This window comes from Daphnia pulex, chromosome 6, assembly GCF_021134715.1.
Source record: "Daphnia pulex isolate KAP4 chromosome 6, ASM2113471v1".
In the NCBI taxonomy this organism is placed as follows: domain Eukaryota; kingdom Metazoa; phylum Arthropoda; class Branchiopoda; order Diplostraca; family Daphniidae; genus Daphnia; species Daphnia pulex.
This window is the reverse complement of record NC_060022.1, coordinates 883,754-911,198: the sequence shown is the minus strand read 5'-3', so window position 1 is coordinate 911,198 and position 27,445 is coordinate 883,754. Positions and strand designations below refer to the sequence as shown.

Genomic DNA, 27,445 nt, shown 5'->3' with positions numbered 1-27,445 from the left:
GACGGAGATTTGCGCAAATAATAAACCATGGCTTTTTGTTTCATTGGGCAGTGGGTTGCTTTGTTTAACTCGCACATGCTGTTATAGGATATGTCTACGGCCCCCAGAGATATTTATCTGGACCGAGAAGAAGAGAGAAGTACGAGGCAAGTTTTTCCGGGGAGATGTAGTCATACTAGGTTTCCGGGTTAGACTCATGACCCTCCAAAAGTTTTCATCGAATCATGCGCCTTCCAAGTCCCCGTTCGACCAGAGCCCTCCCCTCCTCCTGGTTTCACAGCGGGCGAGTGACCACCGGCGGGCGTTGGTTAGTGGTTAGTTAGGGAAACGGGGCCACAGAAAAGAAGGGAGCCCAGATATGCACTTGTAATTTTATCTACATCTACATAATTTCTTGAAGAGTCTTGAATTTCAGCAACCTCAGTTCACCGATGGATCAAGTCTATGGAACGGAACGGCAGCAAACGATTGAACTGAAATGAGAAGGGATATTTTAACTAAAGGTCATACTAATTGAACGAGACTGTACATCAAGCATTACCTCAACGCCTGTAGCAAGGGTCGACGACATAACGCAGCCGATAAAATAAGCCCGACAGGACATTGACTATTTTAACCAACTGTTCAACACTGCATATACTGCATGGGCCAACAGAAGCAAATGACACATTGAAGTATGATGTTGAACTGCAAGTCTGCACAAGCTCCATTTCAGTACATCTCTTAACTGGAAAATGACTGCAATACCCCATGAACACCTACAAAGTAAAAGAACATTAATAAACCAAAAAACATTTTGGAATGTGAAAAATAAAGATGCCAATAATGATTTACTTTAAATTTACACCACACTAGAGAAATAGAATTCAAGATGACTTAAGATCATCACATCACAAAGATGTCAGGTTTTTAAGAATTAAATGAATTTCTGTTTTGTTCGATCAAGCATTATATACAACTCTAGGAACTTTCTACAATTTAGAAGCAAATATTTAGAAGCACAAAATAAAATGTCAATTGTCTTCGACATCAAGAACAAAATGCTTGATTTATCATACAAGTACATTATTACCATTTCAGATTTCCTGTTTTCATCACATAATTTCTGTCTTGCAATATAGTAGAGACCCTCTCGAACAGGCATCTTCATGACACGGCAGCACCACCTGGAGAAAGGAAACTTCTTTGACATGCTTTTACAAAATGAATCAAAGTAGTTTAGAAAATGGACTTTTCAAAAAGCCACAACTCCCATGATTCACTTATTACTCACTTTAAAATTGTTTCTGTACATGACAAAATTTACAACCAGCACAGGTTGCAAGCCTTGAAGAGGAACATCTTTCGCCAGCTGGCTGCAACAAATTCATGAGCACATTGGACTGCATTGAAGAAGCTCAGACTTCAACATGCTGTTAGATGTCATGACTGGACGGAACGGCTGAATCGGGCAGAAGTGCTATGAGGTAGCTCAGCGTCATCCGACTATTACACGGTATAAAAGAGAAATTATTATTATAACAATAAACAAATGAATCTCGTCATGTATATATCCAATTAATGAACAGCAAAAATTTGTGACAATATTGCTGTCAGTAACAACCAATGTTCACTCAATTACTTTCATTCGACTATCCTTTTGTTTGACTTACAACCAGCCTCCAACAAAATCATAACAGCAAGGAAGCTCAGATTTCTTGCTTATTAAACTACTTAATAAATTTTAAAAACTATTAAGGAATAGAAGGTGTTCACATACACAATCAATGCGATGCTACACATTGGACATACTGAGAGTAACCAAAACTATGTAGTGTCTCAAAATTACTTCAATATATCTGAAAATTAAAGAATATGAATTTACAGTTAGTAAAGTTCCCAAAAATTCTATTTAAATTTAGTTCAATGCAAAGAAGTGAATTCTTGTTAAACAACATCTCCACAGTCCACAATAGACTTCATGTAAAGTTCTACAATAGTCAAGCAAAAGAATCTCTTAGATAGAACTAAATCTATAGCATAATAGTAGGAAAGTTTATCAACAATTCAACATAATTACTTTCCATGTAAAGTGTTTCTGCAGGAGGTGACACGACAGCTGGTACAGGCACGACATTTCGGCAAATTTTACAAAGGTTTCAAGACTCGCCCGATCAAATCATTTGACCAAATGCAAATGGAAATTATAGGCTAGAAAACCTGTAAGTTTAGACAAGAAATGAACAATAACTAAGTAAACTTAAGAAATCAAAAGTAGATTTAAAACCTTTTTAATGTTGATGACGCGAAATGTCGAGAAATTAAATTGTATTGTATTGTATAGTAACAAAATTTCACTAGGAAAGTTGGAAACCCAACACAACAAAAATGGCTGAATACTGTGAATGAATATTAGTGTTTATCGCGCCACCTGTTGGACCTGTGTTGGAGTTGGACACACTTTTAGCCACCTAGCGGCGTATAAATAACCTTTTCGATTGTGCCATCTAGCGAGACGATCGACAACTAAAGCAATCCTAGTGGAAACGGAAAGAAAAAAAAAATGTTTAGAAAAACCCTTTTGGTAACTTTTCGGAGTACATTTCTGAGATAAAAGACAAATAGGACTGGTCATTCCCAGTAGGATGTGGGTGGGGTAGCACATATTTTTGTCGTCATTTGATAAAATTCTCATTTGATCGGAATCAGTCCGGTTATCATCTGCTTCTACTTTTTTCTTTCATTTCCCTCGATTGAACATCAGTGAGAACAGCAAGTTAATGGCGCATATTTACCATCTCCATTCGTTCAGCGGTCCGTGTGCTTATAGAACGACTCTACCAGTTGGCGAGTCAAAGGATATTGAACACGATCTTCCTAACTTTTTATCCGCTAAAAAAAATGTATAATTTAATAATAATCAGTGCAAATGAAAAAGGGGGAAAAGGCATCAAATGCAGTTGCCTTCAATCCATTCTGTATTTTAAAAAAGGTTTAAACTGCTACGGCCGAGAGGTCTCACTATGTGTGAACTTAAAGTCCGATAAAGTCAAAGTTCAATAGAAAGGGGGAAAGGATATAATGGTGGAAACGTTGCCAACTTTGTGGTTGTTTCCCTTTTTTTTAACACTTAACATGTAAAGGAAGGAACTTGGGGAGGAATATTTGGGTGTTCGTTAAATTTTTCCGTTCTCGCTCCTTGACATACTTCTTGTACTACGAATCCTCTTATGTGGTCACCGCTCCATTACGCGCCTTACCAGCAAATGTCATATTTGTGTCAACCCCTGCATGGTGTAAATATACATATAGTCATGCAAAATGTGTCGGGTTATTCTCCGTTGACATGTCACCACTCCATTTCATCACCTATCTCATTTTTTGGCACTTTGAAGGAATAATTTGATAGCGGGATAACTCCAAACGATTGCCGTTTTTAATACCAGCTCGAGTTTTTCTATTGCCTCCGTGGTGAGCGGTTAAAAATATAAGAAATACTCCCAGCACACCTCTATATTGTATACTTATCCGTCTTAATTATCACAACAACGACATGATGATGGGTATATGCTCCGCCACGCATCCGCTCCCTCTGTACTCCCTGCACCCGTCGAAAAGCAATATGTTCCACGCCAGGCTGCTCAATATTGGGCCGCTGTAAATATTACTTTTTAACGAAATGAAACTCGGTGGAAACACGAACCTAAATTGTCTAGCTATCTTCTTCCTATCCCTTTCGCAAACTCGTGTGGCGCCTACAGCGAATAAAACAATGATCGAACGTGTCAACTCGGTTGGGCGTTTTGATGTGTCTGTGCGCCAGATGGATGGTTCTACTACGTATATGTGGAACAGCAACTCACTTGATTGACCTCGTTGGGGCTGATTGTATTCAAGTTCGCTGGTACTATCCACCAATTGTCAAGGCCTCCGTCTATTTTCAAAAGAATAACACTTTGCAATGTTGACGTGAACAAAAGAGACGGAGCATACGCAACTGTACATAGCAGGGGATATAGTCCGGATTACAATAATATATAGAAAACGATCGGGAAAGTGGTCGGTGGGTGGTCGTCGATGAAAGAGAGAAGGCCTAAAAGAAAGAAAAAAAAGGGTTGGGGTTTTTATTTGAGGTTGTACAAGTAAGAGCGACACGCGCGGTGCATTGGTTACCGGGCGGGTCGCGTTCGTTACCGCTGTGCTCACATCCACTCTCATTACGGGACGGTCTCTCCTTCTGCCCCTGCACACTAAATGTGGAAATTGATTACTACTTCTCCTTTTTTTTTTCTTTCTCTCCTCTTTTTTCTTTTATGCCTTTCCCTAAATACTCTTGGCGATTGCTGTATCTTTCTCTTTCTATTTCTCGTAATCTCCAGCAAAAGCAATACAAGACCGGACCATTAGATCACACAGACAGCGGAGAAAAGAAAAAGAAGAAGAAGAAAAAGAAGAAAGGTGCGCAACCCACAGGGTTATATTCCGGGGAGTCGTTTTCACTTACTATCCAGACATTACCCCAATCAATTTGTTAATTAATCGTGACACATTACTCTAATACTCCAAGAAAAATTTTTTTTTCCAGTGCGCGTAGAAATATACAAATAGAAATCGACAAATCAAGTTGTCAAATTTTGAACATAACGGCGCCAGCAGGCACAAAACAACGCACATTTCACCTTTTCCCGCGGCTAATCATGGCCACTGATAGAGAATGGCATTTTGTTGCACCGGTACTGCCGAACTCCACCTAACCACCACCACCACCACGCCCCATGGCCAATTTGGTGTTTCCCGTGAAGCTTACGTATACAGTTCCCCGGATAGGAGAGAGAGAGATATTTATTTATTGGATGGAAAACTTTTTGACAGTGAGAGCCCGGCTGCTGATGATAAGGAAAGACTGGCCGGACTTAAAGGGCAGAAAAAAAACAAAAAAACACGAAGGTTGGCCAAATGTATCAGACAACAGTATCAGCAACAATAAAGTGGAGCCAGGGGTTCACGGCGAAACCAAAAGTTGCCTTTTGGCGCGTTTGATGTTGGCAGAGCAAGTTGAGCTTTTATCAAAACTGGATGGCGCAAAAGTAAATTGGATTATCCGTTTCCTCTATCTGACTCTCTCTCTCTCTCTCGGCCAAAAAAGATCGATGAAGTAGCACTGCTGCTTCATAGCCAGACGGACCTAAATCCATCCATCCCCCTCTCCCTTCTCGCCAAAAGTTTGAATATTACATAGATACACACAAACACAGGACCCACAGCACTATACCGTAAGGAGCGCGCGCGCGCGCAGGACCTGACTAGTAGCTGTCATCCTCTCTCTCTCTAGTGTGTGTGTGTTTCTGTTTTTCCTCTAGATCGTCAATATAGAGTAGCTCCGCTTTGATTGCTCCTTCCTTCCAAGTTTTCCACTCGTCGAAAATGGCACATACATCACGTAATGCAAGAGGCTATATAGGGCACGGAGAATATATATATGTAAGAGCGATTGGCTAGCTATAGCTGCGTGCTATGACCAAAAAGGACCATCAAAGAAATAGAAGAAAAAAGGGGGAAAAAGGAAAAGGAAAGTCTATTGAATCAGGACGGCAACAGCAGCAGCAGCAGCGCAATATAGGCAACAAGAGCTGATGGCCAGCCAGAGAGAAGAGACGGACCGGGACTGTACGTACAGTACAGAGGAGAGTACGTAAGCTGCACCCCCCAATCGATAACGGTCAACACGGAAACACAACACAAGAGGCGCTCAAGCCGGGCCATTTCTATTCGTGCCCACCATCAACACGGAATATGATGACTGTGCACACAGTCACACACACACCGAAATCACACGGGACTCCAAATGCTAGATTCTATAGCGACTAGCAACTTTCAAAAGACCCCGAACAACAAAGTTCCTTTACCCCATACATTTGCATGTCTGGGCTTCCCCCATATTTTTATTTTGTCACTTTGTGAAAATAATCAGAAAAAAAAGAAAGAAGGGTCAAATGAAAACTTTTGTAGCGTATCTTGGAATGGGTCGGTTGAACCCGGTCACATTCGTCGAATAATGAATAAAATAGTTGGGCCTGTTTGGTTGAATGTATGTTTTTCTTAGCGAGATTTGTAAACGACGCGCTTGCGCAATTCTTTTTCTCTTGTTCTCTTTTTTCTGTCAATCAGTTGGTCGAAACAGAATGGAGAGAGAAATAAAAGCGAGAGAATGGCAAAGGCAAAAGAAAAAGGGAAACGTCCATCAAGGTGAATTGTGTTTGCAGCAGCAGCAGTTCTAGTCAAAAGGCGACGACGACGACGTCTTCTTCTTTTGTGATAATAATCCGCAACAGCAGCAGGAGCAGCAGCCCCAAACCTCGAAATGGTCCATGGCCCATTTTCTAAACGCAATCGACCTCGTCACGTGCGCCATGATGACGTTTCGCTCCTATTGTCTTTTTTACTCTGCACAAAAACAGACTCGTCGATTGGATGTATCTCAAAAAGACAAAACAGGGGCGGTAGTACATTTATACGGATGAGAAATGTTTTTTGTCGCGCCTCATTCCCGATATTCTAATCTATTCACGCAGTGGCACCTCTCGATGGACTCATCACTTTTCCCCCCTTTACGATGCCATTCCCGCATGCAACTCTTTGGCTGCGGCGCAGAAATATGGAATCATAATCTGGCCATATTGTACCGGATAAGCGAACATGAATGTTGACGACATATCGACGTATAGGCTAAAATGATTCAGTCAAGTTGCATCAGCAGCAGCCAGCACCAAACACGCCAGAAAAAAGTCCAGGCAGAGAAAAAAAGAAGTCGGAGAAGAACTCTGGGAAGAGATGCAAGTTATATAGTGGAAGTTACTACAGTCTATAGGGTAGTGGGTTGTGTATAGTATTAGATCATTGATCCAGCGGAACACGGAATAAAGGCTATACAAGCCAAGCCGGCAAAGGGGCGGAATATAGACGCATGGGGAATTGTTGATATATACTACACGGCCGCGTCGCCCATGTCGTCCTCGCTACCAGTCGCTAGGCATATCAAAGAAGAATAAGAAGAACTGGCGGATTGAATGGCGGAGAAGAGGAGCAACGATTAGAGTTTGCATCAGGAGCTTCGGCTGCGCTCCTGATGGGCCGGGCGAGACGAGAGAAAAGGCGAGGCCTAGCGGATGCGAATGGAGCGAAAAGACGCGGGCAGAAAAGGGAGTCGGGCGGCGGCGGGTGAACGGTGAACGAGCCGGGCGCGAGAGTATTGACGGCGAAGGAGCGAAGAGAGAAGAGAGCGGAGGCGGAAGGATGAACGGGCAAAGGAGGAGGATGTGATGAAAGCCAGGGCACAAGAGAAAACCGGAATAAGAGCCAACAACCCGAAAGAGAAGAGGAGAAAGGAGCTACATCAAGGAGAGGGAGCGTGCACAACTCGCGCACATAGGGTGGGGTTGCAGGAGAGGAGATGGATCGAGTCGAAATAAGGAAGGAGGAGGATGCGATGGATGTACAAGGGGAGAGAAAGGGGGTGGTAGTTGGGGATGATGGCGGAGGAAATCATTGATTTTTCAGTCAAGTGTAGCCGCTCCGGCGTTGGCTTGACAACGTCAACTACCCCACACACACACACACACAGTGTAGAGACCGAAGAGAGGAACGATATGAGGAGGCTGATGGGTGGCGTACTACAAGGATGGATCCCTCGGTGGGGTGAACGGATGGAGAGGGAGGGGGGAATCAACGTGGGAGGGTCTAGATAAAGGGTGTAGTATATAGTATCAGCAACCAGCCAGGGGATTTTTTCTCTTCTCTTGTATTTGGTTCGACGCCAGAAGGAGGAGCAGCTACAGGAGGAGGCGAGCAGAGCTAAGAGCAAAAGAGATGGAGCGGATGCGGCGGCGGCGCTTTTCCTCCTCCTCCTCCCGACCGGCGACGTCTGCCTCTCTCCTATCCTATCCCCCCCTACGTGAGGAACGTACAGAGCAGAGCAGAGCAGAGCAAAAAGGACGGCCGGGCGTCTAGTAGTTTTCGATACTCGGGGACGCACACACATCCATTGACAACTGCGGGTCCGCACACCATTTTCTCTCTCTCTCTCTCTCCACCTAAGGCAGAAGAAGAAATTTCTACCAACTACTCCCATCACAATTCAAGAAGAAATTCAATCAGCACAACTGAAGATCGAACAATTTTTCCCGACATTTTTCAACATTTTTTTTGGGGTGGGGAACTCGATTTGTAAAATTCCGAAAATTTCCCGGCCAATGTGAATCGCCGACATTGGTCCACCAACGACACTCGTCTCCAGCCACTTACAACTACTCGGGGGTTTCGTGTGTTTCCGTGTGGTCATTCGTTTGGCGTCGAGTTCTCTTTTGACCTCGCATTTTGGCCAGCTATGTCTACTACCTGCTGGTCGTTGGCCAGTGATTCGCTCTTGTCAGTGTCTTGTTGAGAGTGCCGTTGCATCATCGCCAGTCGGAACGGAGACAAGGAAACGGGAGCCAATTTTTTTTCCCCAATTGTATGTGTGTGTGTGCGTCACCACACGTCGCGGGACTATTTGAAAACAAAAGGAAGCGCTAACAATCGGGTTGAAACAAACCAAAAAACCCAAAAAGTCTCTTTTTTTGCTTTCTTTTTGACTCCCCCCTCCCCTCCTCGTATACGCCAGTGCGTGTTTGTGTGTGTGTGTGTGTGTGAGAGTGTGCATCAGTGTGCCTGTGTGCCTGTGTGTGAGTGAGAGAGTGTTGGCGTCCGGTTGAGAGTGTGTAAACGTTGGGCAGTGGTGGCGAAACGGCGATCGCGGATGTCGAGGACAGCCAGCCAGTCTCGCCAGCGGTGATATATATACAGCACAAAGTCAGCTGTCGACACTACTGCTGCCTGTCGACGTCATCGTCCTCCTCCTCCTCCTTGCGGCAAAAGAAGAAGAAGCGAATCTTTTTGGCCACCGCCCGTACCCCCTGTACCCAGAGATCCAACGACGACGAGTACCAACTGAATTACAACAACCCACAACCGTCGGTTGTAATCAACACCTCCAACGAGTCCAGCCAAGGCACACAGCACAGCAGCCACATTGTCTCGCCTGAAGGATTGGAGCTTACCGAAAATGGGTTGCGCCATGTCGGCTGAGGAGAGGGCGGCCGTTGCCCGTTCCAAACTCATCGAAAAGAACCTCAAAGAAGATGGCATCCAAGCGGCCAAAGATATCAAACTCTTGCTACTCGGTAAGGGGCTATAGATTTCCTCCTTTTTGTTCTTGTTTTTTCTTTTAGAGGGGGTAGTAGAAATTGTTGCTCCCATGAATCCCTCACTCATTTATCATCATCCTCCCCATCTTGATTCAATGGCCATTTGAGGCTAGGATTTCACTTGGGCTCTTTTGTTCGGGTATTAGATTCCACAATTGTTCTCTCTCTCTCAGTCTAAAGCCCCTCGACACAAGCAAAAACCATCACCAAGGAAGCAGGAACAACTCCATTAATCAGTCGCCCAACTGTTTTTCTTCTGTTTTTTTTTCTTCTTCTAAACACATCAACCACACCCCCTTCAAATTTGACTAGAAGATATCCAATAACGTTCGGGAGAATGTCGAACGTTTTATTCCCTTATTTTTTTCATTTCGAGATTTATATAGTTTGGTAGAGGGTAGGGGGATTTATCATGAGATTAGTTGTATTGAAATCACAAAGTAATAGAATGGCTGTATGGGTGTGTGTAGGAAAAAAGCAGCAGCGGCGGCGGTAGTGGCTTGTTGCAAGAGGAAAGGAGGAACGCGCGCACACGGCTGCGATCAATACTACTGCGCAAGGCTACTAGTTACTTGTGTACGCTATCTTCGTGTTTGTCTGCCAGACCCAACTCTTGTCCGCCATTGGATTTTTTCTTTCCTTTCCTATCCAACTAATAACCAACGGGGTCTAATGTACTACTACAGCGGCGATGGCGGCCATCCCTCCATTGGTTAATTACATATCGACATGATTTTCTCTCTTTGTCTTAACCGTCGGCGACGTTTCTCAAATTGTTTCGTCAATTGACGCCGAGCTGCTCCTATCCTCGAAAAACACGCGCGTGATTTCAACTATTTCAAACAAAAACAAAAAAAACCCGACAACATTTTCTCCCATCATCATCGATTGAACAAAAGTCTAAGAGAGAAAGTTATGAAATGACGACTCGACTCGACTTTGGGAATTTGTCCGGCTGCAGTTGATTAGTGTAGAGAGTCGCTGGGCTGACGACTTGACTGTGTGTTGCATATCGTCTCCTCTATTTTATTATACCACCACAATTTTCACCCCAGCCAAGCGCAGCTGCTCCGACATGACACGGAATGGAAGGAGAGAGAGAGAAAAAGTAAAAAATAAATACAAGTATAGACGGCACGTCGGGGGAGGTCCGCGCCCTCCTCGTTCACATTTCTCTCTCTCCCCCTTTTCTGCTTTTTTTTGTGTGGGGGTACCGAACGAAAAAGATGGACATGTCTCATTGGCCGTCTCATCAAAAACTCGATTGTTCGAATTCAGTTGTTGTTGCATTTGGCTGTTGGGTAACATGGGGCGCTCGGTTGCGCGGAATAGGTCGGTGGGGGCGTGTAACATTCAGGGCGTTGGCTGCAACACAAAGACGCAAGGAACGAGACGCCGGGCAAAGAGAACGAGCCAACCAAAACAACAAAAAGCAAAAAAAAACCCCCGACAAGAAAAATACAAAACAAAACACGGTGTATAATAGTACTAGTGGTGGTATAGTAGTAACTCTAGCAAAAGAATTCACATGAGATGAGGTAGTAGCTAGTCTCTATTATACACGCAGCCGGGTCAAACGGATGACGGGGGGGTTGCATTTTAAGAGTAGCCGAGGAGAGGAGGAGCTCTAAGAAGCGAAAAGGAAATCAAAGTCTGACGGGGAAAGAAGAGCAGAGGGGGGAAAGAGCAGAGAGAGAGTAAAAAGCAAGACAAACAACAACGACGACGACGACTTTTCATCTGGGTGGCTAATTTTAGAAACGGCCACAAGCCGAGCAGCCAAAGGAGAGTCTCAGCAAGAGCAGGAGAAGCAGCCAGGGGAACCATTTGTATACAAACGAACCGACCCGTGTACAGTATTGCCTCCTCCTCCTCGTGTATATATACGTGGCATTCTTCGATTTGGATTGGTGTACGGAGGAAAAGGCATGCCAACGAGAGTCATACGGAGAGATGTATCGCAGACTCTCCGGATGAAAGGCGAAATTGACAAGAAGGAGCGAAAATAAAAGATGAAATGAAAGGAAAGACTTTCTTCTTCATCATCAACAAGAAGAAGAAGAAGAAGGAGGAGAGACGGCGGTTGGTCGTTTGGCTTCTCTTTCCTGTCGCCGACCTCGTTTCAATTTTCCGCTCCGTCCTCGGTTCCAGCGTCTCTTTTTGATTCTCTCCCTCGGCTGCTCTTTGCTTAGATTCTCCAAAAGACCAACCAAAATGAATGGGTTAAACTTCTTTATCTCTCTTTTCATTTTAATTTTAAAAATAAAAAGAAAGAAAGAAGGGAGAAATCTACCGCGTCGAAATGTGTCGCTGGGTGGAGCAATTGAGACACTGGGACGAAACAAGAGGGGGACGGGGACGGCACGAAACACGAGACGCACTGTATTATTATTAGTCCGTCCGTTAATAATTGCCGGGCATTATTTTATTTTCATTTTTCAAACGGCGTTTTTAAAATAATTATTTTTGAAGCCACAAAAGGGAAGCGCAACTCAAATGAAGACAAGGGAAGATTTAAAAAGAAAAAAGAAAATAGGAGGCGATTGTTAACCGTCGCCATTTGTCGGTTAATGCGCATCTTTGAAACACAACGTCCTAACCGTTAAAAAACAAAAATATGAGAATGTGAGAATGACGCAGAGTTTTTCTTCTTCTTTTCAGTCTGATGTGAAAATGTCACCCGATGCTAATGTCTTTTTTCTATTTCTCTCTTCCAGGTGCTGGCGAGTCCGGTAAAAGTACCATCGTCAAACAGATGAAGTAAGTACATTTTAATTGCCTATCTTTCATAATGGGCGGGTCGCATGCAAATAACAATAACCGCAGAATCAATAAGATTCAAACGGTTCAAAATATTCAATGGTGGATGTTATCGCTTCTTCTATTTTTCATCCCGGCCCGGCCCAATTTTTGAAATGTTTTCTCGTTTTGCCGGATCAAGTCTACAGAAACAGAATAATACACAAGCGCTTAGACGTACTACATATGAATACAAACGCAATAGCAGCAGGAATTGTTTCGCTTCCTTTTGTTGTCTTTTCTCCCCTTTCCCCATCTGTGGATTTTACTTGAACAGAAAATGGAGGGGGTCTATATTGCGTAGCATTAACTATTGATCTGGGTAGTAGCTGCTGTAGGTGTGCGCCGCCTGTAATGCTCTCTCTCAAAAAGAACTTTACAAGGCCCTCGGCGTACATGGTTCTGAGTTTCATTTGAATTTTTTCAAAAGTTCCCGCCTTTCTTTTGGGCTGCTGTGCCAAACCGGATCTGTTTGACACTTTCCCCCCAATTAAAGTCAATAAGCAAATGGGTTCATAAAGAACGAAAGAATCTGAAATTCATAAGTGAAAATTTACGTAGCCCCGCAAGATTTTAGGGGAAAACGTGTCGTCGTTGTCGACCGTGACACGTTGAAAAGTTGTCGCCATTGTCGTCATCATTTTCTTCGTTTCCCTGTTGTGTGTCACCTGGCGACGCGCGGCAAAGTGGAAATTTACTTGTAAATTCTCAGTAGCGCATGAAAATGAGATTTGAAAAAGAGGTGCTTTACGTAACAAGCTGAGTTGCGCATTAATTAGAAAAAAGTCATTTGAAAATTCCCGCCAGGAAAAACTGAAACTAAAATTTCCAATTTTTCTCGTCTTAAATTTAGAATCATTCACGAGAGCGGCTTCACATCGGATGATTTCAAACAATATCGACCGGTGGTCTACAGCAACACCATTCAGTCGCTGGTGGCCATCCTGAGAGCCATGCCCAATCTGGGCATCTCCTTCGTCAACAACGAGAGAGAGGTAACAAGATCGACCCCACCCAATATTTTGAGAAAAATCAACCCCGGCATCAATCCAACATGCACACACACACATACAAAATTGTCTGATGTTATAGCCTCGACGTCTAATAACTTCAATAACAACTCTGCGAGGTATAGACGGGGGTCTCCATGGTCACGGCGGCTGTTTTATGTCTCGCCCGCCTACCGCGTGTTGTACAGTGGAGGTAGCAGCACAATGGGGAGGGCCAGGAAGGTTGTGCAACGGGGGGTAAGGAGATTGACGTCGGTTTGATAGATATATTTGTCGGCGTCGTCATGACGACTCCTTTTGATGTGTAGCCACCCATCTCTCTCTCTCTCCCCTCCCGACCGACCGACGTCTGTAATAATGATACGTACAATGTCTAATCGGTCACCACCCTCTAGCACCACCACCACCACCACCACTTGCTTTTGTCTTATCTCATTGCATGTTGATGATGGTATTGAGAGCTCTAAAGAGGTGCGTGTGGGGTCTGGTAGGCTTCTGCTCCTGATGAGGGCGACGGGATTTTTTGAAGAGGGGAGGGGGGAGGGCGTCGGTCGGCCGACATCAGTTGCCTTTCATCACGAATGAAACATGGAAGCAGATGGCCCAGGGAAAGAACAGAAGCCTCCCTACTTATCTGCCTCGCAATAAATATATACAAACCAAAAAACCCAACGACGCCGATGTCTATCGCTGATGCAACGTTGCCAACTCGGCCGTCATCAACGACCGCGAATTTAAATAACGGCCGCAGCCTATCAGACCCCACCAAAAAATAAATCAAATCCTTTTTTTAAGATAGGAAATTAATATTTTCTCTTTTGGAGGGGGGAAGGAGAAACAAGGGACGGCACACACACACAAAAAATCGTTTGGTTGCGTCGTGCTGAAGTGGAAAAGAGAGATGGAAAGTTGTTGTATTGCTACGCGCAGTCTCGTCGTTTTTTATTTCTTTTACAGCTGCTTCCTCTTTTCCCCCCTCCAACCCCCCACTCTACTGCCTCCCGCTGTATAGAGCCACCCCCCTTTTGTGTGTGTGTTGTTGGGATGCTTCGCCATGCTCTGACAACTATCGATCGATACGACCGGCGGCGGCGACGTCGGCGTCGCGGCCAAGTTTCCTCCCTCCCATCATATAGACCACCCCATCACCCCACCACTAGCCCACCTCACGACTCCCGTCTCTATCCAAAACCTTGCTCTTCAATTGGGGGGATGGGAAATGGCGACGCCAGCGACGCTTCCTCTATATCGCGGACGGATTGTACAACATCGCGCGACCAAAACTCGGTCGTCTCCGTCCAACACTCACGACATGGGACGCGCATAACCCAAAACTCTTTTCTTCTTTCCTTCCTTCTTCTCCTTCGTTTTTCTTCATCTCATCTCGTTGTGTGTTAGACACACTCGAATTTTTCTAGCTCCCTTTTTTAACCCCCCCCCCCTTGTACATGTGGGTGGGTGGATGTTTGGTTGACTGGTTGATTCCGTCGAGCTGGAGCGCAGCGTCTGAACTTCCTTTTGGCCCGATTGACGTCAACTCAATCCCATCATCCCATCCCATTTCGTCCCAATTAGACGAGAGAAAGAGGCTACATATTATTATCATCATTCGTTACCCATTATTATTATTATTACCTTGATGCTATTAGACAAGAAGCAGCAGTTCCCCCCTTTTTCTTTTGGATAATTTACTACATTCCATCCACTAGTTGGAGAATCCGCGCTTGCTACATCTCTACTCCCCACTCCACTTTAGTCACGCGTTCAACATTTCCCGGCAATTGTTCTATACAATCAAACGAGCAGCAATGAATTATTTCATTTAAAAAAAAGATGAGCGGAGAAATGTTGATGCGCAGAAAAAGATAATTGATGCGGAGAAATGCACAAACGAAAATCAATAAAAAAAGAGAAGGAAACATCACACACAAAACATTTAGGAAGGGAGCCATTCAAAGAATTCCGAACGTTTCGCAGTCGAGACAATGAAGACGTTTTTTGTTGAACGCTGTCGGTTCGTGATCTCGCAAGTCGGATACACCGTCAACTTGTTTTTCTTTTCTCTTATATTCCCGTCCGGTTGTGTTGTTGGCCCTGTGTGTGTGTGTGTGTGTGTACAGTGACACCGTTTTTCATTGAACTGGCAACAAGTCAAACATTCCTCATGTTTCATCCTCTTTTGCTGTTGACTTGGTTTTCTTTTCCTTTTTTTCGGTGATTATTATTTGCCTTTTCTCAACTCGTTCACTTTTTGTTTTTCCTTTTTTCCTTCTGAGTCGTTCGTTTGGCTGACCTTTTGACATCATCCCCCCCCCCAACGGAAATGGCCGAGGATACCGGAAATGGAGGGTTAGACTTCCCTCCATGTTTGTTTTCATTATCTTTTTCTTTTTTTATTTGTCGGGTCGGGGCGAGTGTAGGCGGGTGGTGCTGCCGAGCCCGTCGTGTTTATGTCCTTGCGCGCTTTTATTATCAGCCTACCCCCCCCCCCCTGGCATACATCAACCGTGACGTTCTCCTTCTCCTTCCTACACAACCCATCTGCATACATGCGGGTGTAATAGCCGCGCGTTTATTCCTCCCGCACCCTATGCTATAGAGATGATAAAAAGTTGTTATCAATAACAAGACAGCAGTTCCGCTTGGGTGAAGAGTAACTGGACACGACGTCGCCTCATCTGACCTTATACAAACCGACCGTCTCCTTGAAAACCAACCAACCAAACACGACAGCACACACACAAGCAACGCGATACCCATCCCCCCCTTGTTAAATTGTATTAGCCGAGTCTATAATACCGGACGGAATTGAGAGAGAATGCTGAGACGATGGATTACGACGGCGGCCTTTCTCTGTGTGTGTGTGTCTATATAACGAGACCGACCGACGTGAACTTGCCCAGTTTTCCCTTTTGTTGGCAAATCCCAACACTTTTTGTGCGAGTCCGAATGGGTGCGTCTTGGAGCGTGATGTTGGTTACATCATTTAAAGGCCAGGGGAGAGAGCGTTGACCGCCGGATTTCGGTATTGATCGGAAAAAATGAGAGTCAAACTCTTTTTATATCCCCGGGAATATAATAAAAATGTGCGTCTCTCTGGCAAATGTCTAAACGCGTTCAATGAGTTCATTCAAGACAAAATAAGAGCAGGAGGGGGGATTGGCGCACACATGCAGTCTCACGTTTTGATCGATATCTACCGTGAGGGGGGTGAATGTGTGTGTCGCGACGAGTCGACTTCACGGGGGAAGAAAAAAAAAGACCCGAGACACGAACGAGTCTATTAAAAAAAGGTCTCATCCGTGTGCGACCCGTGCAACTCCTCGGCTTCAACATCACGCGAATCCCCATATTATTCCGGCCTCCTCTCGTCCACGTCACGAAAAAGAAGAAAAACAAAAAATACCGGTGGAAGAAACAAAAATAGGCAAACGGACATGCACATGATATTACATTCTCTTTTTTTCTGGGGGGGCCATCCGAAGGGTAAAAGGGGATAAGAGGTGGGAGTGTCGCCGCACATTCCCTTCCCCCTCCTTGCTGGGCTTTTCAATGCAAATGCACTTGTCTCGCACAGTAGGAGCATCAGCTTAGATTGGGCTCCGGTTGGGTAAAAACAAGTGCCGGATACAGGCACACAGCCTTTTGTATTTCTTTTTTCCCCTTCACTAGGAGAAATATAAGAGAAAGTACTTGAGCGGGTACTGCATTACACGTAATCGAAATATGGCAAGTAGGAGCGCTGCACACGGTGCACTTGAACCATCAGGATCGTTCCTGGTAAACAGCTTTCCCAATGACAACTCCCAACTTGGTTGGCTTTCATCACTGCGTGTGATGAATGCCAGACTTTCACCAGAATAGAGAATGATGAAGTAACTTTGCCTGCGCAATAGGCGACGCCGCTGTTACAGGATCGAGCCCCGAGTCGAAAGGAAAAAAGAATCTTCTATTCAATCTCCTCTTTTTGAGGGAGAAAGAAAAAGCCCAAAGACACTCACGTCAGCAAAAGAAAAGGAAAGAAACAAAGTGGCGGGGTGTCGGAGCACGGAGATATTACGGCAGTCACAACCGAGAGCTGGCAGTTTCACGGGAATTGATCGCTCCGACACGTATAGTATTAGAAATAGCAGTTATTCATGTGCGAATAAATAAATAATTGCTCGTTCGTGTCAGCTTTTTGGTTGTGCGCTGCATGTAGAATTCATTTTGATATAGATCCAGTTAATTGAATGCCGTTTTAGAACTTTTTTTTCTTGGGCTGGCGAAAAATAAGTAGGCTGCGTGTAGTACGTCAATCATTACAAGACTACACATCTCTCTCTATATATACCCGTGAATATGTATGAAGTCTAGAGAAGAAAGCTATTCGCAGTAATAATTGAAGGCGATGCAAGAACCCCCTTGTACATTGTCAGGGGGTGGCTGCTGTGTTTTCTTCTTCTCCTTGGTACTTGAAGGGGAAAAGGAGGTCGCCGAGCCAACGGAATAAAAGAAAAAGAGTCGACGAGTCTCCGGGATAGAGAGAAGAGTATTGATCGGGAGGGAGGGGGGGTATATAGTCGACCGACGGGATGATGATTCAGTCAAGGCGGGCGTCTTCGTGGCAATCTTATTGGAAGATGAGGGGCCAAAGGGAAAGAGAAAAAAAAGAAGAAGATCTCCTCCGGCGCAGAGGAGCCACTAGCGTTCAGGAAGGAGGAGCATCAAAAATCTTCCTTCCTTCCTTCCTTCCTTCCTTCCTATTTTTGCGCTTAGAGAAACACAAAACACACGCACACACATACAAAATGGATTGGTGATTTGATCCAATGATTTCTAGCTACTCGTTTGATTCGCTTCTCCTTCTTCTTCCCCTGTTATTATTATTATTTTTTATTTCGCGACGGCTGGCAGAGCATACACCACCGTCAGCTCACGGCATCTTTGCTCAGTTTCCTACTTTGCTGGAAATTTCATTTTCAACAATTTTGACAATATTTGTGTTGTTGTTGCGGGATTGGTTTGTTTGTCTGTCGCTCAGCTCTTGATCAGTTCCCGACGCACGTATACACTATACACCGTCAAAAGTTTCCTACATCTATTGTTTTGTCGAGCTGCTTTTTTACTCTCTCTCTTGTGCGGTTTCCTACGGTTACGGTTGGGGGGGGGGGGGGGGGAAAGTTTCTTTGGTATTGACCGACGATCAATCAATAATCATCTCCGCTCGACTCATTGCTGTACTATCAAACCCTGCCGCCTTGTTTCCTGTTCCTTCTCCATTCATAAGAAACTGGCAATTTTTGGTTTCGACCTCTTGCCTCTCCCATAAACTCGATAAGGGTCCGTGTCGGTAGGTCCAGTTCAGCACTTTGATCGTGATCCTTTGACGGATCAAACTTTTCCTTCCGAGTTACACAGCCAACAGATCAACGCGGGGCGCAAATGGGAATGGGGCGAGGCAAACGGCAGATGACGACCTCGAGCGACGGTGGGGATTGACCCAAAAATAGAAGATGCGACTCGAGCAGAAAAGAAGAGAAAGAAGAAAAAAAGTAGATGGGTCAGACAAATCAGATCGAGTACAAGTACACACACACTGCCACTGTCGCTGCTTTTGTACAATCTCGATATATTAATAGTTTGGATCGATAAGGTTGGGCGGCTCTGGTGCATTATTTGTTCTTTCGAGGACGTCCAACGTCTCAAACGCTCTTTATTTATTGATCCCGGAGAAGACGAACAAGAGTCCTGCGCTCTGCCGTCTCAATCGCCGGCATATTTCGTCGCTAGATGACTCTCTCTCTCGCTCTCTTTATTGCCCGCCTTCGTCTCCAACCGATAGAAAGATGGAAAAATTGGGAATAAGAAGATGAGGAGCTTCCGTCTTTCCATTTCCAGATGCAAATCTACTCCCCATAATCAACATGCCTGAATGGATAAATGAGACCAAACGTTCATTTTCTCTCTTATTTTCCTCTTTTATATGTGATGCAGCCCGACGCCAAGATGGTGATGGACGTCATCTCGCGCATGGAGGACACCGAGCCCTTCTCCGAAGAACTGCTGGCAGCCATGAAACGACTGTGGATCGATTCCGGAGTCCAAGAATGCTTCGGTCGATCTAATGAATACCAACTCAACGATTCCGCTAAATAGTAAGAAAGATCGACAGTAGCAATCTCTGCCAGTTACTACTACTCATTTGACATGTAAAGAGGAGGGGGGCCCTGTGGCGACTTAGGTCCCTCTTGGTCAGAACATTTTCGAGTTCCACGAAAAAATATTTTCAAATTTGAGAAAACCGGACCTGATCGTCAGTGGCTCTACTAACGAGTAATTTAATGAACCCTAACTGAGTCAACAGAAACGGCAAGAGAAAAAAAAAGTTAAGTCAATCGCCTAACTCAGACGAATAATCGTAAGCTGCGTAGCCCACCAAGCAACGATTTATAACCAACGCCACCAAATGGTCTAAAAGGAAGAATAGAGATAAGTTTGTCCTACCTTTAAGCCTGGGAAGATACAGCCAGGCATCCACGAACGCTCCATCCATCCGCAGAAAAGTTGAATCCGCCAGGCAGGATAATAAGAAAAAGGGCGTCCTCGTGAACACACCCACAGTCACATGGGTGTACACGAGGACATTAAAAGAAAGGGGAAGCAGAGATCCGTAACTCTGGTGACATCAGTAGTTTCTCCAATCCATCTCAACGAGATGCTGTTTATCTAAATCATAAATTTAAAATTGGTTACGAAAAAATATTGAAATAAAAAACAAACAAAGAAAAGTTGAAAATGAGACACTGGGTAAATCTTAATTTCATGGGGGAATCTAAGGTTTCCATATAATACACTGAATGCAAGCCATGCATCATTCAAATACGTAGCAGGACACAGGAGTAAAGTAATAACCCTTGAAATCATTACCTAAGCGTTGATGCTGAAATTGTTGAGTGATGATAGGTCCAACACGAGATAAATCAAAACTTGCTTATGATCTTGTGGTTATGATGGCTGGTGAAGGCCTCAAATCTGCACAAAAGTAAAACAAACAAAAATCTGAACAGTGCAAAGAAAATTGCCACTTCGACAGAGGGCTTACATCTTACATGACAAATGCTAACCAGGAATTACAATTTCACAAATTTGGAACAGATTTCTCTTCTATTTAAGCACCCATTATTATTCTATTTGTATTATTATTTTTATATTTACCTGCAGAAAAGTGATCGTTTCATTTTCTTTGTAATCTCTAATCTTACATCTTACATCTTTTGTTCCCTCTTTCAAAACGTGGAAGCAGACGACACTAATATTCTAATTAGAAATGCTTAGATATCGATAGAAATTATTTTTTTTAAATCGACCCCCAAATCCAAACCGATAAAAAAGTAAAAACGATAAAAGCAGTTTCCGATCGAACGACCGAAACGGCCACAATAAGACCCTCCAGAACCCTCTTGAAAGCCAAGAGGGAATAAATAATCATTCGAGAGTCCCCCTTACCATTCACATTTTCGTGTCATACATAATAATTACATATCTAGCTTGGTATCTTTATGGTGGACGGCTTGATCCTTCCTTTCGTCTTCTTTTCCAGGAAATAATCCAAGATCTTTGTATTATTATTTCCTGTTTTTAGCTTTTTAGACGATTTGGACCGATTGGGAGCCAAGGATTACCAGCCGACTGAACAGGATATTCTGCGAACGCGAGTCAAAACTACCGGCATCGTCGAAGTCCACTTTTCATTCAAAAACCTCAATTTCAAGTGAGTGCCGCATCGGTCGAGTTCTGACTGTGAGATTGTGACTGTAATATTTCATTGATTGATTTCTTCGTCATCAGATTGTTCGACGTCGGAGGGCAGCGCTCCGAGCGGAAGAAGTGGATCCATTGCTTCGAGGACGTGACGGCCATCATCTTTTGCGTGGCCATGTCCGAGTACGATCAAGTGCTACATGAAGACGAGACCACCGTAAGAATTTCTTAAATACAACTCAATCAATTTATTATTTGAATTTAAAAAATAATGAATCGAATTGATTTTCGACAGAACCGAATGCAAGAGAGTTTGAAACTGTTTGATTCGATTTGCAACAACAAATGGTTCACGGACACGTCCATCATCCTCTTCCTCAACAAAAAGGATCTCTTTGAAGAGAAAATCAAAAAATCTCCTCTGACCATCTGCTTCCCAGAGTACACAGGTAAAATATTATTTCCCAACCAACCCCAAATAATTTAATCAATTAAAACAAAAACGAACGGGAAATTGTTGCAGGTGCGCAAGAGTACGGCGAAGCGGCGGCCTACATCCAGGCCCAGTTCGAAGCCAAGAACAAATCAACGACCAAGGAGATCTACTGCCACATGACGTGCGCCACGGACACGACCAACATCCAGTTCGTGTTCGACGCCGTCACCGACGTCATCATCGCCAACAATCTACGAGGATGCGGCCTCTACTGAGCTCTGCCAGCCCCCCAAACTTTATACATTGAACTTTTTAAAAATTCATCATCCACTTTTATTCCCCCCTTTGATTTTGTATTCTTCACTTTGGGTTCAAATTCGAAGAAATTTCGTTTTCTCTCTCTCTTAATTTTGGGGTGGGATTAACAATTGTGTGGGGAAATTTCCCTCCTCGTCCAGCCCCACCTCTTTTTGCTCCCGGCCGGAACAAAAAACGGAAACAGGAAAATCGCGCGCACACACCAAAATGACGTCATCGCACAGTAAAATAATCCCAGACTGAAAAAATATAGTGAACCGTTTTCTTACCAAAAGCGCAACAAGAAAAGAGCAGCTCATCTCTCCCGACTCTTGTCGACTGTCATTTTTTTTGGGTTTCTAAATTATTCCTTTCTGCCTGTTGTTTGTTTCTTTTTTCTTCTATCTCTCTCTCTCTCTCTTGCCCACTCAAAAACACTCCCGCGTTCGGAAGGGAAAAAATCTTCCTTCCTTGTCTGAACCGGATGTCGTCGGCTCACGTCGTTTACGTCAATCGCGTCATCATCAGACCCAACTGTTCTCCCTGTCTCAAAAAAGCGCACGCTAGTCAATGCCCCACCCACTGCCCCAACAGCCTCTCTCTCTCCACATATAAAAGAAGAGATGAAAGTCGACGACAGCCGCTCCCGCACACGAGGAGAATTGCACAAAAGAGAGAGAGAGAATTCACGGGAAGATGAATCGATTTAACAAAAAGGGGCGGGCGGGGGGAACTTATTATTATGATTATGTAAAAGACGAAATAACTCTCCCACAATGTCGAGAGGCCAGCAGCCAAGTCCCCTGAAAAAATAAGAGGAAGCAAAAAAAAATGCGCGCGTGCTGTGTGTGTGTGTGTGTAAAGGAGATGACATTCCAATCTTTGATTTCAAAGCTCTTTTTGATTTCTCTCCGCACGCTTTTTTGCAAATTTCTTTTGTTATCTCGTCGTGTCCCTTTTTTTAATTTTCGAACGCACCGGCGTCACCGAGACGAGAGAGACTGAACGAAACCGACGGAAGGAAGAACAAATTTAATTCGTTTACCTTTTGATATTTCGAGAGAGTCGTCGTTTTGCTGTGCCATTTTCTAAAAAAAAGAAAAACAGAATGTCGACATCAAAAGAAATCCAAAATGTCAAAGAGAATTCGAGAGAGAGAGAGAAATTAGCCCGAACAAATAACTAGAAAGAAAAGACTCACGGTGCAATTTCGATTTGTTTTATGTATCGACGTTCTTTTGATCTATTGAACAAAAAAGCGTCGCCGTAGCGCAATTTGAAAATGTCGTTTTTACTTTGATCGGGAAATGGCTGAAAAAGTTTGTTTTTCAAATTTCCCCCTCGGGACCGATACGCCATCAATTTTCCCTATCGAATCGGTCGGTCTCTCTCTCTCGACGTCGTTATTTGACAATGTCGATAAGAATGGCAACCTTTTTTTTCTTTTCTGGAATACGGGCATTTGTTTGATTGGTTCTAGTCAATTTCAGTGGCATCACGTCGGCATCAACTAACCCCAGGGAGGATTTAAGAAGAAAGAAAAAAAGGGCAATTGAATATTTCGAGACGTGCGTAACAAAAAGGAATGGGAAACTTTTTCTTACTTTCTTACCGCGGACATGACCAATGAGGATTGTCACGTCCGTTTCTGTATAATCATCCATCTACCCTCGTCTCTTCTATTGCTCGCCGTTTTTCCTCATCGTCGTTATTGTGCCCATCAAAGTCGCTGTAAAACAACTTGCCTCTCTCTCTTTCACCTTGTGTTTTTCTTCTCTTAGCTGGACGTTACAGCACACGCTGCACTTATTTGATTTCTTGTGTGTGTGTCTCTCGTTTGCCAATTTGTCCAACATTTTCGTTCAATTTGTTTGTTTCCTTGGCCGTTTGCGCGCAAAACGTGGCTCTTTTGTTTCCTCTCATTTCCTTCTTTGCTTCAAGAGCGGGATACTAAAAAAAAAAAAAAATAAGAAATTACTAAATAGATTTGGCAAGGGTCCAAACCTCTCCAGAGTGAGAGAGAGAGAGACAAAAAACAAAAATTAATTTACACAAAAAACCGCACACCCAAAAACCCAGCGGATATATAACTATAATGTTGCTGCTGCTGCCATCCCGACACACACTTTGTTATTTCATTTTTTTTTTTTTACCCTCCTGTCTCTCCTTCCTGTTTCTGTTTTTTTTTTTATAGTTAGAAAAAGCTAAACACCCGGGCTAATCTAATATCCTTCTTGGGCGGAAAACGGGGAATTTCTCGGATGAATTAGATTTTACCTTTTTTATTTCATTTTCTTTTGGTTTTTTGTTGTTCGCTCGCTCTCCAGCACGCTCGTATATTTGTTCTTTATATATGTGGATTCCATCGTTCCATTCGATACAATCAATATGTTTAGATTTGAGAAAAAGAAGATAGGGGCGAAACAAGAAATTTTTTCTTTTTTTTTAATTTTCCTGCTGGGCTTGGGGGAAAGAAAAAAATCTGTTTAATAACAAGAGCGAAAAGAGAAAAAAACTTTCAGAGCTTTTGATTTTTAAAATGACATGAAAAAAAAAAGCTTTGATTAGACGAGAGACACCTTCACTTTCGATACCCAAAACCGTCGTGCGTGTGTGTGTGTGTTTGTTATTATACTCTATTATAATCCCCAATGATGTTCTTCTCCTTTCTTCTTCATTCTTCTCCTTCCACGGCGTTTCAACGCGCCCAATCTACGTAGCTACTTTGATAGCGCTTATTATTTGACACGAAAGAAGAAAAGATATAAACCGAAAACTAAACTAAAAAAAACAAAAACAAAAACAAAAAAAACAACTAAAAAATACGCAAAAAAACAACAAAAACAAACAAACAAACAAAACAATGATCGTTATATACATAATTATATATATTTCGCCTGGCGATGATGCCGCTGCACCCCTCCACCACACCACACCTTGTTTTTTTCCCGCGCGGCTTTTCGATTCGAACTCAATTCCCGACCGAAACGTAAAAGAAAACAAGGCAACAACAAGCATCCAATCTCCAAAATGATAATCTTAACCAATTTTGAGGAATAGAAATTAAAAAAAAGAATAAAAAAAGGCGCACAAAAATTGATCACAAACAACACCTGGACAAAAAGTTGGTGTGAAATTCAACTCGAGTCAAGGTGCAACATATTTCGGCTCTCTCTCTCTCTCTTCGTAAATCATCGTCCGCATTCAAAGCAATTGGCAAGGCACAAGAAAATGTTTTTTTTTTTTCGTTTCTAATTATTTCCCCGTGTGTTATTTTTTTCTTTTTGGAAAAGAAAAATTACCAACCAAACTAAACATTTGGATTTTGATAACTTTGTAGATGCTTTTGTGCGTTTATAATTGTATGATAGCCGCTAGAGGTTATTACTGTCGAGTTGCGGGAGGGGGTTATTTGAAAAGCGGTTGGAAGTCAAAAAGTCAAACTGGGAATCAGTAACACCTCAATTTTTAGGGGGGAGAGGGGTAACTGGAGAAATGCTTAAATGACCATTGCGACATTCTCTCCGTCGTCATTTTATTCAAACAAGACCTTCCTCATTTTTCTTTCCCCCTTATCTCTTTGAATTGGCCCATTTTCCTTCTCTGTTGTCTCCATACACTTTCTCTCTCTGTCCTCATTTTCCTTTAAATGTATCCGTTGTCATGTAATCGCCATAAAACCTTCCCAGCTATCACTTTGCGACTCGGAGATTGATTCTAATCAAATCAAAATCATCTCACCTAGTCAAAATTTTTTTTTAAATCTTTTGATCTTATTTCTTTTACCACGCCCACCTCCCTTGTTTGAGATCGTGAGACAATATAAAATATGAGAAGTAAAAAAAGAAAAAAACTAAACTAAAATCGCTGATATATAATTCGAAATTGAATTGTTAGGCTTTGAATACCCGGCTCCTTTTTTTTTTTTTAATTAAGCCCCTCAACCTCCTTGATAGGAAACGATTAAAATTCGATTTTTCAATGTGTCCAGACTCGCGTGTCAAGTGATGATGATTTTTATTGTATCATGTAGAAGCGCTTTCTTCGATTCCCTTTTGCGTTTGAAAATGTATCATTGCTGGACGACGACATCAAAGATAGCAGAAGAAAAACAAAAATTGCACACAAGATTTAATCCTATAACCGACAAATTTCAAAAAAACAAACAAAAAAACCAAAATGTTCGTTCGGGACTACTATTCCTTCCGTACTCTGTTGCGTTAAATAGGCTGTGCGTGTATTGCTCTAATTTTCCAGATTAGTTATTTCATCCCCGCCAATTTCCCAAATCGCCAATCAAATCAACAAAATTGTCATGCAGCCCTCCTTAATTAAATTAGCTCGCCGAATTTTTTCCCATTTCCTTCATTTTTCCTCTCAACTGATTTATTATTATTATGACAACCTCTAATATCAACAGCAGTTGGCCAAATCTTCTTCTTCCCTATTACCCAACAACAAAAATAGGCGGGAAACCCCTCAAAATTCGAATTGATTCCCTCTCTTTCTCTCGCTCTCGTAAGTATATTCCTTTCGATCGTTTTGATTTTTCTTTTTTTTTTTCAGTATATATATATACATTGGTTATCCCAAAAAATATATATATCGGCTTGAATTTAATTGAGGTTGTCCCCCCCTCTTCTCGGCTCTATCTTGCGTTCATTTCCTTGTGATTCTCCTTCCTTCCTCACACTCTCATTCGTCTGGTTTGTTTCGTTTTTTCCTGCATCGCCTCTCAGTTTGTTTCATTTCATTCAATCGAGAAAAACAAAACAACCAATACCCAAAAATGGTAAAAGAAAAACACCTCTTCAACATATATTCTTCAGTTGGTTATTATTATTATTCATCTTTATATATGATTTGTGGGTTTCGATCTGAACAACAACAAGTTTATGTTGGTGTATTCTGTACATGGCGAAACAACAAAGTTTTAATGTAATTCCAAAAAACTCGTTTCGTCTTCACTTTACTTCTTTATTCAATTCGAATACTGACGCAATCATCGGTCACATTTTTAGGGAATCGACCATCGAAGATGTGACTAGCATTGCAAACTTAGTTTAAACTAAATTAATCTATTGAAAAAAACCATGTGTGTTTTAAGTTGTTCACCAACGAGAACCATTGAGAGATATGTTCACATGGATGGACAAGAAAACTCTAAGATGTCTGAAATGATCCCTTGATTATTTTGTTTTTTAAATTTTCTTCTAATTCGGCCAATAAAATGGCCTCATCCTGACGTCTGACAAGAAAAAAAGCTACTTCTGTGTCTGCCTATGCCAGCTTATTCTACACTACAAAATAATTCACACTCTGGTTTACAAAATGAAAACAAACATACCTGCAAAAATAGTAGAATGCTTGTTGTGAAGTGCACAAACTAGTCCCTTGTAAGTTTTTATCTCTGATTTCAAGTATTTTATCACACTCCAAAAATTCAAAAAAGATTCATGACTTTCATGTGTCGTTTGCTAAATTGTAGTCTGCAATCTTTTGCAGTTGCCAGATTTCGAAAATGAGTCGAAAATTGACTAGAAACATTTTTTGTAATTATCGAATTTTTTTCTAACTAAAAAAACTCAATCAAACTCAATCAAACTAAATAATTACGATTAAACTAGATATTGGAAAATCAAGATTTGCAACGTTAGGTAGGACGGTGATGAAGAGACTTCAACTACGGAATCTCAAGGCTTTTCCATAATGGCCGGGGACTTTTTCCCGTTTCAATTGTTCCCGCCGCCGCGTGAGCGACGAGTATAGTACGCGAAAAACGTCGTTTGCAATCTTGTTACCGCATCCGAGTTCTACTCGTCTCGGCTAACAAGGTGCGACAGCGCTTCTTCTCAATGATTCGGGTCGTTATTCACGGTGTCTCGCCACGTCAAAGTAACGTCTTCATAATGACTTGCCAATGCCGTAACCCAATGCAT

General features: G+C 42.8%; 1 protein-coding gene and 2 long non-coding RNA genes across 7 annotated transcripts; 1 reads left to right on the top strand and 2 right to left on the bottom strand.

The window, feature by feature from the left end:
* Positions 1-297: 297 nt before the first annotated feature.
* Positions 298-20,381, bottom strand: LOC124196281. Of its 5 annotated transcripts, XR_006875640.1 has the most exons (8): positions 20,228-20,381; positions 19,940-20,044; positions 19,517-19,738; positions 2,060-2,199; positions 1,274-1,485; positions 1,073-1,166; positions 542-758; positions 298-473 (listed from the first exon to the last, which is right to left on the bottom strand). It is a non-coding gene; the product is annotated as an uncharacterized LOC124196281 (long non-coding RNA). The 5 variants fall into 5 exon arrangements; XR_006875639.1 differs by lacking the exons at positions 19,517-19,738; positions 19,940-20,044; positions 20,228-20,381 and adding exons at positions 1,760-1,838; positions 2,267-7,775; XR_006875638.1 differs by lacking the exons at positions 19,517-19,738; positions 19,940-20,044; positions 20,228-20,381 and adding exons at positions 2,267-2,516; positions 2,775-7,775.
* On the top strand, positions 7,850-26,461 carry LOC124196280 (guanine nucleotide-binding protein G(o) subunit alpha). Its single transcript, XM_046591217.1, has 8 exons — positions 7,850-9,197; positions 11,939-11,981; positions 12,874-13,015; positions 19,007-19,167; positions 20,655-20,783; positions 20,861-20,990; positions 21,069-21,222; positions 21,297-26,461. Exons 1-8 carry the CDS (start codon positions 9,080-9,082, stop codon positions 21,482-21,484), a joined length of 1,065 nt encoding a protein of 354 aa, XP_046447173.1. The 5' UTR covers positions 7,850-9,079; the 3' UTR covers positions 21,485-26,461.
* Positions 22,951-26,982, bottom strand: LOC124196282. Its single transcript, XR_006875642.1, has 2 exons — positions 26,854-26,982; positions 22,951-23,456 (listed from the first exon to the last, which is right to left on the bottom strand). It is a non-coding gene; the product is annotated as an uncharacterized LOC124196282 (long non-coding RNA).
* Positions 26,983-27,445: the final 463 nt, after the last annotated feature.